Raw genomic sequence first — 18,574 nt, forward strand, 5'->3', positions numbered from 1 at the left:
CTTCAAACTCCATTCCAGATGTATCTATTTGTTTGAAGACTGCCTCTATCAGTGTCCAGAATTTATCTGTTCTCACATTTAAATTCCTGAGTCAATACATTCAGTATCTTTAATATCAGCACCATAATTATTTGTCCTATTACAGAATCATGTTCTTCAATGGAGTGTTCTTGAGAAATGATCTTCATCAAAGAATGATGTTAATATAGCTCAATAAGGATTTCATAGGGACCCTTTCACTAATAGCTTCAGCAATAATGATCAAGAATTACAGGCTCCCCCTAACTGTATGCATCATCTCATTTTGGCAGAGTCTTCCCATCAAATGCTTAGATTGTCAAAATTTAAGCCAATGACATATGTTGTTGGCTGGAGAGCTCAAGGGACTTTCGGATTGTATTTCCTTCCTTCTCCATACTTGTGTAACTTTCTTCTTTTGCATGGTTCTAGCTTGTGTGAGAGCCCATGATAAGTTACAATCACATGCCATATGACCAATGTTATGACACTTGAAGCATTCTTCATTGTACATGAATAAGAATTCATGATTTCTTCTTGCAAAATTGTCTCTTGGAGGTTGTCGGAGGCTATAACATCTATCTCTATGAGATGGTTGGGGACCATAACATCTATCTTTATGATATACTTTACAGTCTTTTGCCATATGACCAAAGTTTGAACAGCAATAACAATAACCAAAAAATGAACTTTGGTATCTGGGAGATGAAGGTTTCTTTGATGTACTTCTGAAGCCTTGCTGCCTTGAGATCCTTTGATGATAACCATTGCCTCTCGCATCTTTGTCATCATATATATTTCTTCTTGGATCTGGTTTTCTTCTTGGAGTAGGATTTGTTCTATTGTAGCCTTGATTTTTCTCCTTGCCTTTGCTGGAGCTGGGAGCATTACCATTTCTTTCTAGCTTCTTCACATCTCTTTTGTTTAAAGCATGTTCATTCTTATTTGAGGATTCACCTACATATCCGAGACCTGATTTATCAGATGGACATCTGTGATAGCTGAGCATGTCATCCAAGGCCTGAGAGCTCTTCAAGATTTTGTTCATCCCTTCAACCTTTTTCCTGAGGAGGACAATCTCTTCTTCCAATATTTCACACTCATTATTCTTCTTTCCAAGTTGTTCCTCAGTTTCTTCCTTGCTACGAGTAGCTTCAGCTGCTACTGTTTTAAGGGAGATGATATCTGACTTCATTTTGAAGATTTCTTCATTCTTTGCTTGACTGCTCTCCATTCTCTTCTCATCTCCTTGTGCCTATTTCCTGGCTTCTTGTAATTGAGACTTAAGGGAGAAGACCTCTACCTTGTACTGACTAATCTCTTCTTCAAGTTTATTCACACTCTTGTGCCTTTGTTCAAGTTGACTTGACAAGATATCTTCCTGCTTCTTTGCTTTATGATATTCCTTCTTAAGCTTGGCAAGCTCTTCATCCCTTTCTTGTACTTGAAGCTTGATGAGATCAACTTTCTTCCTTGTTTGATCTTGGTCACCAACTGGAGCTATCTTCTTAAGTGCCTCATTTTCTTTTTTCAAATTATTATTCTCTTCCATGACAGTCATAAGTTGAGCAAGGATTTCTTCTACGAAGTCTTTTTCATTCTCTTCATCTTTTTGGTCTACTATAGCCTTGACATCATTATTCTCATGTTCAGCTTCTATGATGGGTTCTGGATTTCTTTCTAGATTTCCATCATTTTCTTGACTAATGGTCATGGTCAATGTTCCTTCGGAATGAAGGTCATGAAGTTTGTCCCATATATCCTTTGCTAATGAACATTTTCCTAGATTGTTCTTTACAGAATTAGGTAGCCCATTCAAGATTGCCTTTACTACTTTTTCATTGTACTCGGATTTTTCATCCATACTGCTATCATCAATCACAGATTTCCAGGTTTCAAAGCCTTGAGTCTGTAAGAAATTCCTCATTCTTACTTCCCATATATTAAAGTTCCCATTGAGCCTTGGAGCCCCCTCAAATTCATTGTCTTCTATTTTAGTAGTAGAGGGAGACACATCCTTAGGAGGATTGGAGACTTTCTTCCTTGATCTCGCCATTTGAGTTCTATGAGTCAACCTTCAAGCTGTTAAGCTTTGAATGAAGGAACTGGCTCTGATACCAATTGTTGGAAATACTGAGAGGGGGGGTGAATCAGTATTTCTTTTTCCCACTATTGTTTTACCAATTAAAACATATATATTCAGAACACAATATGAACAACAAGAATAAATGCTTTTATTAATATAACTGTGCAGAAAAATAAATACAATATATAGATGGTCACAATCGGTTGCCAAGCTCCAACTTGGACTTTGGTGAGGCTCCAACCTCCAGAGCACCAACTCTATTTTCCAGTTGCCAAGCACCAACTTGGGCTTCGGAGCACCAACTCTCAAGGACTTCAATCCAATCTCACTTTTGAGGCACCAACCCCAAGGACTCCAATCCTTCTGCTCTCAGAACTCTTCTCTGCTGAGTTCTGTCTATTTACAGCTTCACTGTAGTCTTCAAACTACTGTATCAATGACAACCATGTCTTCTTATGGATGAGTCTTCACAGCTCTGCACATTGCCCACGCACAGTCTCCAATAACCTTCACTGCTTCTGCTGCCTCTACAACCTCCGCTGCTTCTGCAGTCTCTACAGCCTCCGCTGCTTTTACTACCTCACACTCTGGTTCTTCACCCCCACAACAGCTCTGACAGTGTTCAACAGCCGCAACAGCATTCACCGGCAACTTCATACTATGCTTGACTACCTCTGCTGCTTCTGCTACCTCATATTCTGATTTGTTTGCAACAACAACAGCAACAACAGGCTTCTGTTCTTGCTGTTTTTATGCATTCCCATGCCTCTGTCCATTCGTTTCCTCTTACACGGCCTCTTAGACTTCCTCAACGCTCGCTGTCATTTCCTCTTCGCTTTCTTGCTTCTTCGGCTTCCCGAATTTCCGTTTCCTTTGTCTATTCATGCTCACGGGACACGTTGAATCAATGGCCAGGTCCAAAACAATCCACCGGAGAACATATCTTCTCGGCTAAAACTGTGACAACGCTGCTTTGCCAATGATTGTTGGCATACACAGGGATGGCATTATTTAACGGACAGCCACGTCCTTTCGACAATAATAGCAGGCATACACAGGGTTTTGTTTCATTTAACAGATAGCCACATCCCAATCATAATCACCATGATTTGGTCTCCCGCACTATCGAGACTGTTCCTTACAATATTTTTTCCTCCACACTTTAGAATCGGAGCCACCCTTTTATCGGCAGGTTTGCACCCATCGGAAGCCACCACTCAAGCCCGCAGGCGTTACAACATATTAATACACGGTAACACCTTGAATCACCCCTTCTGAACCCGCGGTCACATAAACATTAACACACGGTAAAACATTATAAAACCCGCTTCAAAGAACACACGCGGATTTCAAACATTATAAGCCAGCCTTTATAAATATCGGCAGGTCCAGTTATCGGCGCTCGCCATAAACACTTGACTCCAACCCCCGATGCCCTTGCGGACCCGACAACCCCTTATGCTCCTTCCTATAATGACTTCGGGTCCATTATTTCGGCAGGTTCGCATCGGTGGTTTTGTAACACAAAGGGTTTGCAGACCCGATGTCCCATTCAACTGTTCTGTATATTATTTCGGCTCCATTTATGGGCGTACAGTCCTAAGCTCTTGCGGACCCGATATCCTTTAGCGACCCGTTCTATAATGATTTCGGGTCCGGATGATTTCGGCGATTTCGTTAATCGCTGCTCTGATGTGATACAAGGCCTCCGCGGACCCGATGGTCCTTATACTTGGCTTCATAATAATTTCGGCTCCGGACTGTCGGAGCTTACTCTTCGGCAGTCACATAGCCGAACCCCCGACGCGCATATACGTCGAATGCCGATTAGATCTCCGCCATCCATTATTCCTTCAGATCGGACGGTCAGTGCTAAATCACATATCGCGTCCATCGCATATCGCATCCTCCATTCTCCATTCGCTGATCGCCGATTAGATCGGGACGGTCGATCCGAATTCGCGATCCGACGGTTGACGCTTAATCGCAACATCGCATCGCTATTTCTTGTTGGCCGATGTGATATTTGGTTCCGGCATCGATGCGATATGGATCAGGACCGTTGATCTTAAAAGATCTAACGGTTCTTGGGCATTCCGGTAAGTTTCATTTTAACTTGGATTTTCGCCATTTGAAGGATTTCTGTGTAAAACGCAGTCCTGCCACAATCCATGGGTTTTACAAGCCCGATAAACGTAACTGGATATATCTATATGAGTTCGGCTCCCGATGGCTCCCGATAGCTGTTATCTGTGGCTGTATATGAGTTCTGCTTCCTCTATCGCTCCGATAGCTCTGTTTACTCCTCTGTTGCTCCGATGGCTATGTTCTCTGCTCTTTTTGCTCCTGTAGCTCCGCTAATTCTGTCTGCTCCATTGCTCCTCTTCTTTGGCATATATGTATGGTTTATAAGTATGGCTCCAATAGCTCTGTTAGCTCCTCTGATGGCTCTGTGCGCTCCTCTCATCTCCATCTGCTCCTCTTTGGCATATACCTGTGCGCTCCTCTCATCTCCATCTGCTCCTCTTTGGTCCGTCTCCTCTTGGCTCCTCTTGTTCCATCTGCTCCTCTCGGTCCGTCTGCTCCATTTTCTCCTTTGGTGGCTCTGTCTGCTCCTCTCGTCTCCATCTGCTCCTCTGGCCTGGCAGTGTCTTTCAAAGACCTCCTTGCATATAAGTCTGTTTACGCATATATATATATGGCCCAGCTATCCTGATGGCCTTTGCTCCTATCTCTTCATGAATCTGCTCTGCATCCCCTTGGCTTCATGTCATCCTCTAGTATCCAGAATATTGCCATATTGACATCAATGACAACCTAGTTCAACAATATTGTAATTCTGTTTTTACTTATTTTTTGTAATCTTGGTGAGACTTCATTCCACCATCCTCGCTGAGCTACCGGTGGAAGTAATTATGTTTTTATTAATAAAATTATAAATAACTTTTTAAATAAAAAAATCATAATATTCAAATTGCATTCAAATGATTATAATTTGATATTTTGAACATATAATTAAAACTAGCATTTGCACCAGATGTTGCAAAGGAAACTCCGTAAAGCATAAATTGAGGAGAAATTGTAACATGGGAATGGGAAAATCTAAATAAGATGTAGAGATGTAGTAGAAATGAAATTCTAAAGCTGTATAAACTAAAGTTGCTTTAGGGTGCCTAAGACTATATTTTTATTATTAATTATTGAATTAATATTGCTTATAAATCTCATAAAATTAAACCAACATACAATTCAGGGCTCTGATCACTAAGTTTGACTTTGGGTCATTAACATGGTGATGCCTTGTCTCAACCACTAAACCACAAGCTAACGAACAAAAGACTACAAAATGTTACGATGATTATTTTTCTAGAATCATTTTGTGAACTTACAATTCAGGGCTCTAAACTCTAGGTTTGACTTTAGCTCATTAACATGGTGATGCCTTGCCTCAACCACTAAACCACAGGCCATATTATATTCTATTTTATTCCACTTCAAGCCATTCTAACTCTCCATAGACCATCACCAAGGCCGTTGGTGACAATCCCTTTGATCTCGGCATCCCATCGTTCCTTGGTCTGCACCCAATATTCAATGTAGATTGCCTTCAGCCATACAGTCCACCATTGGTGGACACATTTCACATTGCAGAATAGCTCACAACAACAGAGCTTAACCCAGACTGCATGGAATAGGCCACAAGAAATCATATCATGGACACACAAATCAAGAACACTCGACAACAAAGGATACAACTATATCGAGTTATCAAAGAAAGCCAGCTCCTTCACCAAGGAAAATGGCTCACTAGGAACCAAGTTCAGCAGGTGTTTCCCCATCACATGGAGGAACTCAATGCAATGGGGACCATTACTTCCTAGGAGGGGGAGGGGAATGATCTAGGTGGATATTAGTGGCCACCCACCTTTTCCACTTCGACCCTCACCATTGTTTCTTTCAGCTTTTTCAGTTTCCTTAATTGTAGCACAATTTACTATTTTTTGTAGTTTTGTGAGCCCTGAACTTCTGGAGTCGTTTTGAGGCCCTAAACGACGTTTTTTAAGAAAAATTTCTCATCAATTTTTACGGAAATTGCATCAGCCTCTATATTCCTTGGAGACATCTTTCCAACGAGGTATCATATGTGTCAAACGAAGATAATATTACCAAGTTACGACCTTGGGAATTTGGCTGCCTAACTAACCCGAATGGGGCCCATAAACTCTTAGTGTTACATCTCCTCGGGTTAGGGTTTTGGTTGTTTAGCGTTTTCTCTTATTGTTCAATAATAAAACTTCCCTTGAGCCTCATTGTAACTCAATTCAGAGGCATGTAGCTACCACATCTCTTCTTAGAGATAAGCTACCATCGCCCAAGCTATGTTATTTCCATTCTGTTTGTAAGCACAGTTCAATATTTTTCTATTAATGAAATGAAGTCTTTTTCTAATGCATCTTTGTGTTCATGGTTATATCTTTAAGTTGTTGTGTTCCTGTTTAAGTTTGGATCACTCAGAGGCCAATGGACCACCCCAGGTGGCCAAACCTTGAGTTGGGGCTCTTTTCACTAACCTAGACCCCCAACCACATGCATAACAAGGCTTGGGTGTAGTTATAGGTCTCCAAACGCATGAACAACACTGCCTCCATGCGGTCATGACCCAACTTTCCCAGTTCAGAAGGCGCGGTCTCGAGATCTAAACCACCTTTCCATGCTAGCCTCGAGACCACTGCTTAGAAATGCCTAAGACTTTTTGGAATGATAAATGACATAATGAAAAAGATTTCATACAAAAATTGAACAAGAACTGAACTAGGACATGCCTAGTCCATAACAAACGTTTCGTCAAACACATGGACAACATGTAACCTGCAGGTCATGAATGAATATTTGATCATAATAGTATGAGATTGATTTGAGAATCACCAAGAAGGCCCAATTCACTCTCCATATAGATGCAACAACACTTATTACTCCATACATTCATCAACTGGTCAATAATAAAACAATTCATGACAACGGCCATAGATAATACACATCATATATCTGACATATAACCAGAAAATAACCAACATAGAGATCATGGAAACCCAGCCATAATGTCATCAATAGACTCGTTACAAATGATCATAGATCACAATAGGAAAATGTATCATATTAATATATCAAAATACCAACCAAATCAGGGACTTCCACGTACCACCTGACCATAGATTTGGCTAAACCAAATCAATCTTTTAGCAAGTCAGCCTCCTACCATATTCCAAGTATGAATGTGGGATCTCATCGAATAAACCAAAAAAAAAAAACAAACCAGGGCTTTAAGAGGCCAAACCACCTCAACCCTCAACCATAGTGATTCCACCTCCACAGTTAGACATCACTAACACTAACCAGATCGATATCTACCCAAGTTATCTAGGGATACAAGAACTAGTTACTAAACCCACAACCTTCAAGGGCTACAGAGAATTTGCCAAACCTGGCTCCAGGGACTACTATCTCAACCCACTAAGGGCTCCAGACCATTTGTCCCAACCTAGGCTCCAGGACTAGTAACTCAACCCAAGATGTTCAAGGGCTTCCAGAGTGTTTTTTCCAACCCACAACCATAAGGCACATGAACACCAATAATAAAAAAGTCAAGTGCAAAAACCCATAACACCATGGTTATCCAAACGGATGTAAAGCAAAGGCTAAAAGCACTGTTAATCTAGGAAAATCTCCATGCCAATGAAAACACATAATCAGAAAGTGACATATATATGCCATGCATCCATAAATCAACAAGGAAATCACACATGAAATTTGTTACCTACAAAGCAATCCAACTATATCTACTAATCCACTTGTTCCCTTGTGTTTTCCATATTTCCTTTGCCTTCTTTCTCCAATCCAATTGAATACTAGAGTGTTCCACGCATGCCCCGAGAATGCTTCAAGATTTTTATAAGTGTGCAAGAGTATGAAAGAATGATACAATAGAAGAGAGATCCACCTAAAAATTGTCAAAAGTCTAGCAACTCATCTTTAAAAGCATTTTTATCACTGAGACCTATATTTTCTTCATTTTCCTTCAGGTTTCATTCAATTTCCCTCTCATGCAAATATGTTTCTCTTCACATTATTTTTCTCTTATTCTCTTTTTATTTCATAAATAAAACACTAATTATTGCCACTTTTCCTTTGCCAATTTCCATAGCCATTAATTAATCATTAGTGATACCCATCACTATATTTTCCCCAACATTTAGCTTGGAATATGTGTCTCATGACCTTGTTCTTATTTTATTTACATAAAAAATTAACTAGGGGCTCTTACAAAATGGATGGTTTGACCACATGATTATCCAATAGAGGAAACAATATGGGTGGTTGGTTCTCCATCATGGAGAGCGTGATTACAACTGATTTGATACATCCTTTTTCATGTTATGTTGGTTAAGTGAGTTGGAAGATGTTCGAGTTTTCCATATTTTAGCTCTGTTGTTGTAAAGAAGGAGAGTATGCTAAGAATCAAATATTTTCATGTTGTCCCTTGATTTCATGATCAAATTGAGAGGTTGAAGCATTGTATGAATACCCCACTCTATTGGAGCGAGAGGAAATGAATAAGTAAAATGAGAGAAGACGATTGTAATTATGTTATTAATCTAGATGCTTGCTAGTTCCTAATCCATTTCCACTTTTTGTATGCGATGTGTTGATAGTATAGGGATATTTATTCAAGTTTAACCAATTCCTCATCTAAGGAGGTAGAAGCCCTTTGTTACTCAAGTACTACCTATGTTTTAGCTAGGGTAGTTTATATTTTCATTCACATTGTTGTTTGTTTGATTATTTACATTATTTCTCAATATTTATGCTCTTGGGCATTTTCAACAAGACGATGACTTCAAAAGTGGCAAGGGGGCCATCAAGAATGTGTTCCCATAAGAGTGCACATGCATTCCTTGGCATCCAATCTCGACAAGGCTTAAGCTGCCAACCAAGTTGCCAACTCGACACGACTTAGGAACATGCATGCACTTTAGCAATGTGTATAACTTATTACTAATATGCACATATTCTTAGGAACACACACATGTTCTTAGGAATGCACATATGTTCCTAGTGAGATTTTTATTTATCTATTTATTTATGCACCCCTAACACCTTTTTTTATCATATTAGGACCACGTGACATATTTTAGGGAGATATTGAAAACATTTTCGGATTTGTGAACAACCTTGATTCATGAGCTCCAAATCAAGACCATATCTTGGTTTTGGATTCAAAGTAAGCATTCTACTCTTCTTCTATTTTAAATTAATTTTTGGGTTTTAATTTGTTTGTTTTTATTTTAAAATTAGAAAAAGTACTCAAAATAATACCTAAACACAATTGTTATATTGAATTGTAGGGAATTAGTTAATATGGAACTTAATGAGAACCTAAACCCACCATCACCATTGTGTGCTACAATTCCTATACATTATTTATACTCTAGTATGTTGGACTTATTTATGTGAATATATTAGATTATTATAAGTATCATTTATGAATAATATGGTTGGTTTACAACAATAACATACTGTAGCAAATTCTTTCCATTGACAATGCATTGATTATTAAACTTTTAAGATTATTTTTTATTTTTTTGTATAGCATCTAGAGTAGAGGGTGCCCTACAAGGTAGCATTGGGAGTAGTGGTCACTAATAAACGAATTAACAAAATGTTACATTAAAAAATTAAAATAGTACAATTTGGCTCCTTCTTAAAGAACACAAAATTAAATTGACTAAAAAATAAATAACTACATACATATATGTACAAGTAACAACATTAATTACAAAGTAATGAAATAGAATGAAATGATAAAAAATATTTAAGCATTTCTAAATTTGATTCCTCTCATAAATATAGGTTTAAAATGGATCTTGATTAATTTTAAAAATAAAATTTATTTAGTATTTTCTTATAATGATATTTTGAATAAATATAATAAATGGGTGTTTGTAATAATTAAATAAAAGAATTTATATTTAAATTTAATAATATTGACAATATGAAAAAAATTGTTTTAAGTGTGACTTTTTGAAAAAATTTCCTATTTATTTTCCGATTTCATTTGTCTAGAATCAGATTCATTGAAATCACAATTTTGACAAGTGAATTCTGCACTCGAAGTGACCTAATGAAATCATAAGTTTCAAAGTGCCCTAGAGAAATTTGCTTCTATCATACAACAACGTAAAACTAAAAAGAACACACTTAAAAGATTGTAAACTATTTTTTTTTTATGGATTTCTTTTATATTAAAACTAAAATAAGAAACTTCCTAATTTTTTAAATCATTTTTAACTATTTTAAAATATTTCATTAATATATAAATCTTAAAAAATTAATAAAAAATTAAATTAATATTCCTCATGATCCTTCTTCCCCACCCATCCCCCTGCTTTTTATTCCAAATAAATTCCTTCCTCCCTTTTTCTTTATATAATTATATCATTTTTTACTGCTATTATAATTATTTATCTAACATAATTAAAATAAATTTTCAAGCTCCTAATTACTTTATAATATTTTGAAACCTATTCTTACCTCTTTGGTAATATTAAAATAAATTCCCTCCTCCCATTTGCTTTATATATTTATAACATATAGTATCCCTTTATCTTTATTTTGATTCATTTTTTGACCTTATTTATTTAAATTCATTAAAATAAATTATTGGGCTCCTAATTATTTTATTAATATATAGTATTTTGAAACTTACTCTTAACCTCTCTTAACCCTATACTGTATAATATATAATATTTTAGAACTAACTCATAATCTTATAAGCTTATTATTATTTAATATTATATATAAACTCCTAACAATTATTTTTATTAATATTTATAACTTATTCTTAACTCCATTATTAATTTATGAAGTATTCTTGACTATATATTATTATTATTCATACTTCTAACAACTAATTTATAACTAAATTTATAACATTAAATAATTCTTATTTACTTGTTTAGAATATTTATTTAGCTGTTTAACTAATTAATTAAATTTATAATATTAAATAATTTGTAAATTTATAATATTAAATAATTCCTATTTACTCTTTTACAATTTTTATTTACTTGTTTAACTAATTTTCAACCTAGTTTTTAACGGCTAACTTTGGGCAATGATACATCAATGTTATTTATTCATGAAGATTCTATGGTTTTTTCCCCTTGTCTTTAGAATGATCCAGATTAGTTGATTCAAAATGTCTACCAAATCTTAAAAAAGTAATTAGTTCAAAATACATTTATCTACAATATAAATCATAAAAATATTCAAATCTAACCTTCCAATTAGTAATTAAAATTCTTTAACAATATATCCTATCACCCTATCACCAATTAATTACTAAGACACTTTTTTTTTTAAACAAACTTCTAATTTAAATTAGATAAAACTATAATTAAATTATTGGGACATTATCCGGAATCTTTGAGTGCATAGCAGTTCTTTGCATATGTTTATTTTGATACTCAACAACATAGTCTCATTCATATTTCTCTCCCGTTTTAAAACAAAATTCTTATTAATGAATTATACTTATAATAATTGAATTCCAACGAAAAAATTACCTTTTTGAGACAAAAATGGTAATGGGATGGTAAAAACAACCATCGAATCCGACCGCCCTCCTGACGCATTGACATCCCAACAGTAATGTGATTTCGTGTTGAATAATATGAAAGTCGCACCTGTCAGCATCGCTTCATTGTTCGAGGAAATCTCGTTTCAATCGAATTAATTCCTTTGTTCCATTTGTCTGGGGAATGATCCCTCAGGAGCCCGAAGAATATGTAGAAAAAATATTAAATAATGTTGTTCTAGATATAGAAAAGTAAAGCTGCCTGACATGTCAGGCATTTAGCTTTCGCTCTCTGAGTGACAACACGCGGAACAAGATAGCAGTATGGAGAGAGAGGGCGAGAGTTAAATGCGTGGCATGTCAGGCAGCATTTACTTTTCTATGGTCTATGAAATAGGAGTTTCCTATTTTACGGTTGTTTCACTTTTCTTGAAGAGGTTGTAAAAGTAGATAGTCTCTTTAATGCTATATATTTCAGATTATGTTTTTATTTTTACGATGCAGTTGGAAAAGTAGATATTTTCATTAATACTATATTTTATGGATATTTTTTCAAATTTTAGCTATATTATAGGCATTTATATGTACTCTTCACCAATTAATTTGTGATTCTTCTAATTTAAAAAACACAGAAGCTGGAAAGGTAGATATTGTCACTAATAAGACACTTTGCAGACATATTTTCAAAATAACTTGACTTAACTGGATAAGTTCCACTAATTAATTGATGATCCCTATAGCTTTCAAAAAAAAATTGGAAAAACAGATTCAGTAATCAAACACCTTACAAATATGTTTTCAGATTAATTTATGCTTTTAGACATAAGTGATAACTTGACATACCCTCATAATTCTCATGAATTAATTAGTCATCCCGTATTTAAAAAAATAAACAATAAAAAATATAAATATTCTACTTCATAATACAATTACTTATATATTTTTAAATTTAATTACATTTATATTTTAATACCGCAATTCACATATATATATTTAAACTTAAACTATATTTTAAACATAAATAGCAATGAGTTAATATGACCAAATAATCTCATCATCTATAACAAATCACCATCAATAATAAATTGACCTACCCAAAGAATCTCCCCCACCAATTAATTAGTCATTCCTGTAACTTTTGTTTTATTTACTACCCAAATAATCCCCACCAATTAATTGGCCATTCCTGTAGCTTTTGAAATTGACAAAATTTGGTATCGAAATCTTCTCCTGCCAGATGTCCTAACAGTGATGTCGCAACAGTGACGTCGTGTGAAATGAAAGTCCACGTCTCCATCACCTCATTGTTCAGCTGCCCGCCGACAACAAAAACTTCATCTTCTGCTACCCACCTGTGAGAAAACTATCCCTAAACTAAGTCCTTGCTTCCCCTTATATTGGATGTTGCAATTCTAAGTATTAATCAATCCATAATAACTTCATCAGGAGTTCATCGCTCTAGAGTTTCAGGCCATCAAGTTTTTTTCCTGCGTGTCTTTCTTCTCGCATAGGATCAAAAAACAGGAGGCTCAGCTTTTACAGTGTCGAAAATGGGCGACATGGAAGATGGAACTGGAACAACATTGTTTTCTGAAAAAGATTGGCATTATAGTTTGCTAGATGTCGATTGGGATACTCATTCGCTAGCAGTAGAACTGTCAGACGTGCATTTACTCGTCATTGGATGATTTACTCGTTGACGACAACCTTGGCTGCTCCTTCAATAACCTATCGTCGTCAACAGAATTGGAGGCCATTGGTGAATATTTAATAGATACAGATATGCGAGATGACAATAATAACATCGAGGAAGATCCAATATCGAGACCTCAAAGTGATCCCATCGTCTTCCAATGCCCAGTAGACACTAGGCTGCATCCAGCTGCTCTAATTGCTGCGGATCGATCGCTTTCTGACTGTGCCGTGGTCACAAACAAGTCAGTCTCGCCCTCTGTCCTTATCGATCATGGCGCCTTTGAGGAAACTGAATACAAAGGTTTGAGGGTTGTACATCTCTTGACAGCATGCGCAGAAGCATTGTCGCAGGGAGCAGAAGATGTAGTGGAGGTCATACTCTGCAGGTTGCGAGAGCTGGTTTCTCTCACAGGCTCCACCATGGAGAGAGTGGCTTACTATCTCTACCATGCTCTACTCCACTCCAATGCGAGTTCCCTCGCTCATAATATGGAGCCCAATGATAAGAGCAGTCAGGACCATTTTCTAGGAATCTTAAAGCTGCTGCATGTAGCTTATCCTTACATACAAATACCTCACTTCACTGCTAACCAATGCATTCTAGAAGCAGTCGCTGCAGCCGGTGGTGGTAATAATGTAGGAATCCATATTATTGACTTTGATATAATGGAGGGTATGCAATGGCCGCCATTAATGGAGGCCCTGAGGAATAATGGAAATTATGATGTTGCTCACTTGAGAATCACAGCAATCAGATGGGCAGAGGAGAACGAAGAATTCCCGCTTTATTCTGGGCACACCGGAAGTAGGTTGTCGGAGTACGCAAGCTCTGTGGGACTCCCATTTTCGTTCCAAGAAGCGGATTTGAAAGGGCTGAAAGAGGGACTCCTGCCGTCTCGTGAGGGGGAGATTGTAATGGTGAATTGCATATGGCAGTTGCCTCACATGGTTAATCTGCGAAATAAATCGGAGATGATGGAATTCCTAGTCGGCGCAAGCCACTTGAATCCCGAGGCCGTTACAGTCGCTACGGGCCCACACGGCTCAGAGGCAAACATGTCAAACTTCTTTTTGAGTGAATCTATCCATAATATTTGCTCTTCCAATTTCATTTGATTTGTGATTAAGGAGTGTGTTTTTTATTTGTCATTGCATCTATAGGTTCTCGTCACTTTAAAATGGGGAGACCTTAGAGTATGGAAATGATACTTTAAATTAATTAATGATAATAAATATAATCTAAATTTAATTAGAAAATGTAATTAATTTAAAAATAATAAAAAAAACAAATTTATTTTATTAAATTTATTATATTGTAATTCTGTTTTTACTTATTTTTTGTAATCTTGGTGAGACTTCATTCCACCATCCTCGCTGAGCTACCGGTGGAAGTAATTATGTTTTTATTAATAAAATTATAAATAACTTTTTAAATAAAAAAATCATAATATTCAAATTGCAATAAAATTATTATAATTTGATATTTTGAACATATAATTAAAACTAGCATTTGCACCAGATGTTGCAAAGGAAACTCCGTAAAGCATAAATTGAGGAAAAATTGTAACATGGGAATGGGAAAATCTAAATAAGATGTAGAGATGTAGTAGAAATGAAATTCTAAAGCTGTATAAACTGAAGTTGATTTAGGGTGCCTAAGACTATATTTTTATTATTAATTATTGAATTAATATTGCTTATAAATCTCATAAAATTAAACCAACGTACAATTCAGGGCTCGGATCACTAAGTTTGACTTTGGGTCATTAACATGGTGATGCCTTGTCTCGACCACTAAACCACAGGCTAACGAACAAAAGACTACAAAATGTTACGATCATTATTTTTCTAGAATCATTTTGTGAACTTACAATTCAGGGCTCTGAACTCTAGGTTTGACTTTGGCTCATTAACATGGTGATGCCTTGTCTCAACCACTAAACCACAAGCCATATTATATTCTATTTTATTCCACTTCAAGCCATTCTAGCTCTTCATACACCATCACCAAGGCCGTTGGTGACAATCCCTTTGATCTCAGCATCCCATCGTTCCTTGGTCTGCACCCAATGTTCAATGTAGATTGCCTTCAGCCATACAGTCCACCATTGGTGGACACATCTGACATTGCAGAATAGCTCACACCAACAGAGCTTAACCCAGACTGCATGGAATAGGCCACAAGAAATCATATCATGGACACACAAATCAAGAACACTCGACAACAAAGGATACAACTATATTGAGTTATCAAAGAAAGCCAGCTCCTTCACCAAGCAAAATGGCTCACTAGGAACCAAGTTCAGTAGGTCTTTCCCCATCGCATGGAGGAACTCAATGCAATGGGGACCATTACTTCCTAAGGGGGGGGGGGGAATGATCTAGGTGGATATTGGTGGCCACCCACCTTTTCCACTTCGACGCTCACCATTGTTTCTTTCAGCTTTTTCAGTTTCCTTAATTGTAGCACAATTTACTATTTTTTGTAGTTTTGCGAGCCCTGAACTTCTGGAGTCGTTTTGAGGCCCTAAACGACGTTTTTTAAGAAAAATTTCTCATCAATTTTTACAGAAATTGCATCAGCCTCTATATTCCTTGGAGACATCTTTCCAACGAGGTATCATATGTGTCAAACGAAGATAATATTACCAAGTTACGACCTTGGGAATTTGGCTGCCTAACTAACCTGAATGGGGCCCATAAACTCTTAGTGTTACATCTCCTCGGCTTAGGGTTTTGGTTGTTTAGCGTTTTCTCTTATTGTTCAATAATAAAACTTCCCTTGAGCCTCATTGTAACTCAATTCAGAGGCATGTAGCTACCACATCTCTTCTTAGAGATAAGCTACCATCGCCCAAGCTATGTTATTTCCATTCTGTTTGTAAGCACAGTTCAATATTTTTCTATTAATGAAATGAAGTCTTTTTCTACTGCATCTTTGTGTTCATGGTTATATCTTTAAGTTGTTGTGTTCCTGTTTAAGTTTGGATCACTCAGAGGCCAATGGACCACCCCAGGTGGCCAAACCTTGAGTTGGGGCTCTTTTCACTAACCTAGACCCCCAACCACATGCATAACAAGGCTTGGGTGTAGTTATAGGTCTCCAAACGCATGAACAACACTGCCTCCATGCGGTCATGACCCAACTTTCCCAGTTGAGAAGGTGCGGTCTCGAGATCTGAACCACCTTTCCATGCTAGCCTCGAGACCACTGCCTAGAAATGCCTAAGACTTTTTGGAATGATAAATGACATAATGAAAAAGATTTCATACAAAAATTGAACAAGAACTGAACTAGGACATGCCTAATCCATAACAAACGTTTCGTCAAACACATGGACAACATGTAACCTGCAGGTCATGAATGAATATTTGATCATAATAGTATGCGATTGATTTGAGAATCACCAAGAAGGCCCAATTCACTCTCCATATAGATGCAACAACACTTATTACTCCATACGTTCATCAACTGATCAATAATAAAACAATTCATGACAACGGCCATAGATAATACACATCATATATCTGACATATAACTAGAAAATAACCAACATAGAGATCATGGAAACCCAGCCATAATGTCATCAATAGACTTGTTACAAATGATCATAGATCACAATAGGAAAATGTATCATATTAATATATCAAAATACCAACCAAATCAGGGACTTCTACTACCACCTGACCATAGATTTCGCTAAACCAAATCAATGTTTTAGCAAGTCAGCCTCCTACCATATTCCAAGTATGAATGTGGGATCTCATGGAATAAACCAAAACAAAAAAGTAAACCAGGGCTTTAAGAGGCCAAACCACCTCAACCCTCAACCACAGTGATTCCACCTCCACAGTTAGACATCACTAACACTAACTAGATCGATATCTACCCAAGTTATCTAGGGCTACAGGAACTAGTTACTAAACCCACAACCTTCAAGGGCTAAAGAGAATTTGCCAAACCCGGCTCCAGGGACTACTATCTCAACCCACTAAGGGCTCCAGACCATTTGTCCCAACCTAGGCTCCAGGACTAGTAACTCAACCCAAGATGTTCAAGGGCTTCCAGAGTGTTTTTTCCAACCCACAACCATAAGGCACATGAACACCAATAATAAAAAAGTCAAGTGCAAAAACCCATAACACCATGGTTATCCAAACGGATGGAAAGCAAAGGCTAAAAGCACTGTCAATCTAGGAAAATCTCCATGCCAATGAAAACACATAATCAGAAAGTGACATATATATGCCATGCATCCATAAAAAACCAACGAAATCACACATGAAATTTGTTACCTACAAAGCAATCCAACTATATCTACTAATCCACTTGTTCCCTTGTGTTTTCCATATTTCCTTTGCCTTCTTTCTCCAATCCAATTGAATACTAGAGTGTTCCACACATGCCCCGAGAATGCTTCAAGATTTTTATAAGTGTTGCAAGAGTATGAAAGAATGATACAATAGAAGAGAGATCCACCTAAAAATTGTCAAAAGGCTAGCAACTGATCTTTAAAAGCCTTTTTATCACTGAGGCCTATATTTTCTTCATTTTCCTTCAGGTTTCATTCAATTTCCCTCTCATGCAAATATGTTTCTCTTCACATTATTTTTCTCTTATTCTCTTTTTATTTCATAAATAAAACACTAATTATTGCCACTTTTCCTTTGCCAATTTCCATAGCCATTAATTAATCATTAGTGATACCCATCACTATATTTTCCCCAACATTTAGCTTGGAATATGTGTCTCATGACCTTGTTCTTATTTTATTTACATAAAAAATTAACTAGGGGCTCTTACAAAATGGATGGTTTGACCACATGATTATCCAATAGAGGAAACAATATGGGTGGTTGGTTCTCCATCATGGAGAGCGTGATTACAACTGATTTGATACATCCTTTTTCATGTTATGTTGGTTAAGTGAGTTGGAAGATGTTCGAGTTTTCCATATTTTAGCTCTGTTGTTGTAAAGAAGGAGAGTATGCTAAGAATCAAATATTTTCATGTTGTCCCTTGATTTCATGATCAAATTGAGAGGTTGAAGCATTGTATGAATACCCCACTCTATTGGAGCGAGAGGAAATGAATAAGTAAAATGAGAGAAGACGATTGTAATTATGTTATTAATCTAGAT

General features: G+C 36.7%; 1 protein-coding gene across 1 annotated transcript; it reads left to right on the forward strand.

The window, feature by feature from the left end:
• Positions 1-13,520: 13,520 nt before the first annotated feature.
• Positions 13,521-14,549, forward strand: LOC149195537 (protein NODULATION SIGNALING PATHWAY 2-like). The gene has a single exon (XM_089407942.1). The coding sequence runs from the start codon at positions 13,521-13,523 to the stop codon at positions 14,547-14,549; it is 1,029 nt and encodes a 342-aa protein (XP_089264068.1).
• The last annotated feature ends 4,025 nt before the right edge of the window (positions 14,550-18,574 follow it).

Source organism: Pinus tabuliformis, chromosome 2_2 (assembly GCF_031772625.1).
Source record: "Pinus tabuliformis cultivar Carrire ecotype Pingquan chromosome 2_2, CPIR1, whole genome shotgun sequence".
In the NCBI taxonomy this organism is placed as follows: Eukaryota; Viridiplantae; Streptophyta; class Pinopsida; order Pinales; family Pinaceae; genus Pinus; species Pinus tabuliformis.

What these genes read in the sequence shown, in the direction of transcription:
- LOC149195537 (XM_089407942.1), top strand. Translation starts at nt 13,521, where the DNA reads ATGCGAGATGACAATAATAACATCGAGGAAGATCCAATATCGAGACCT.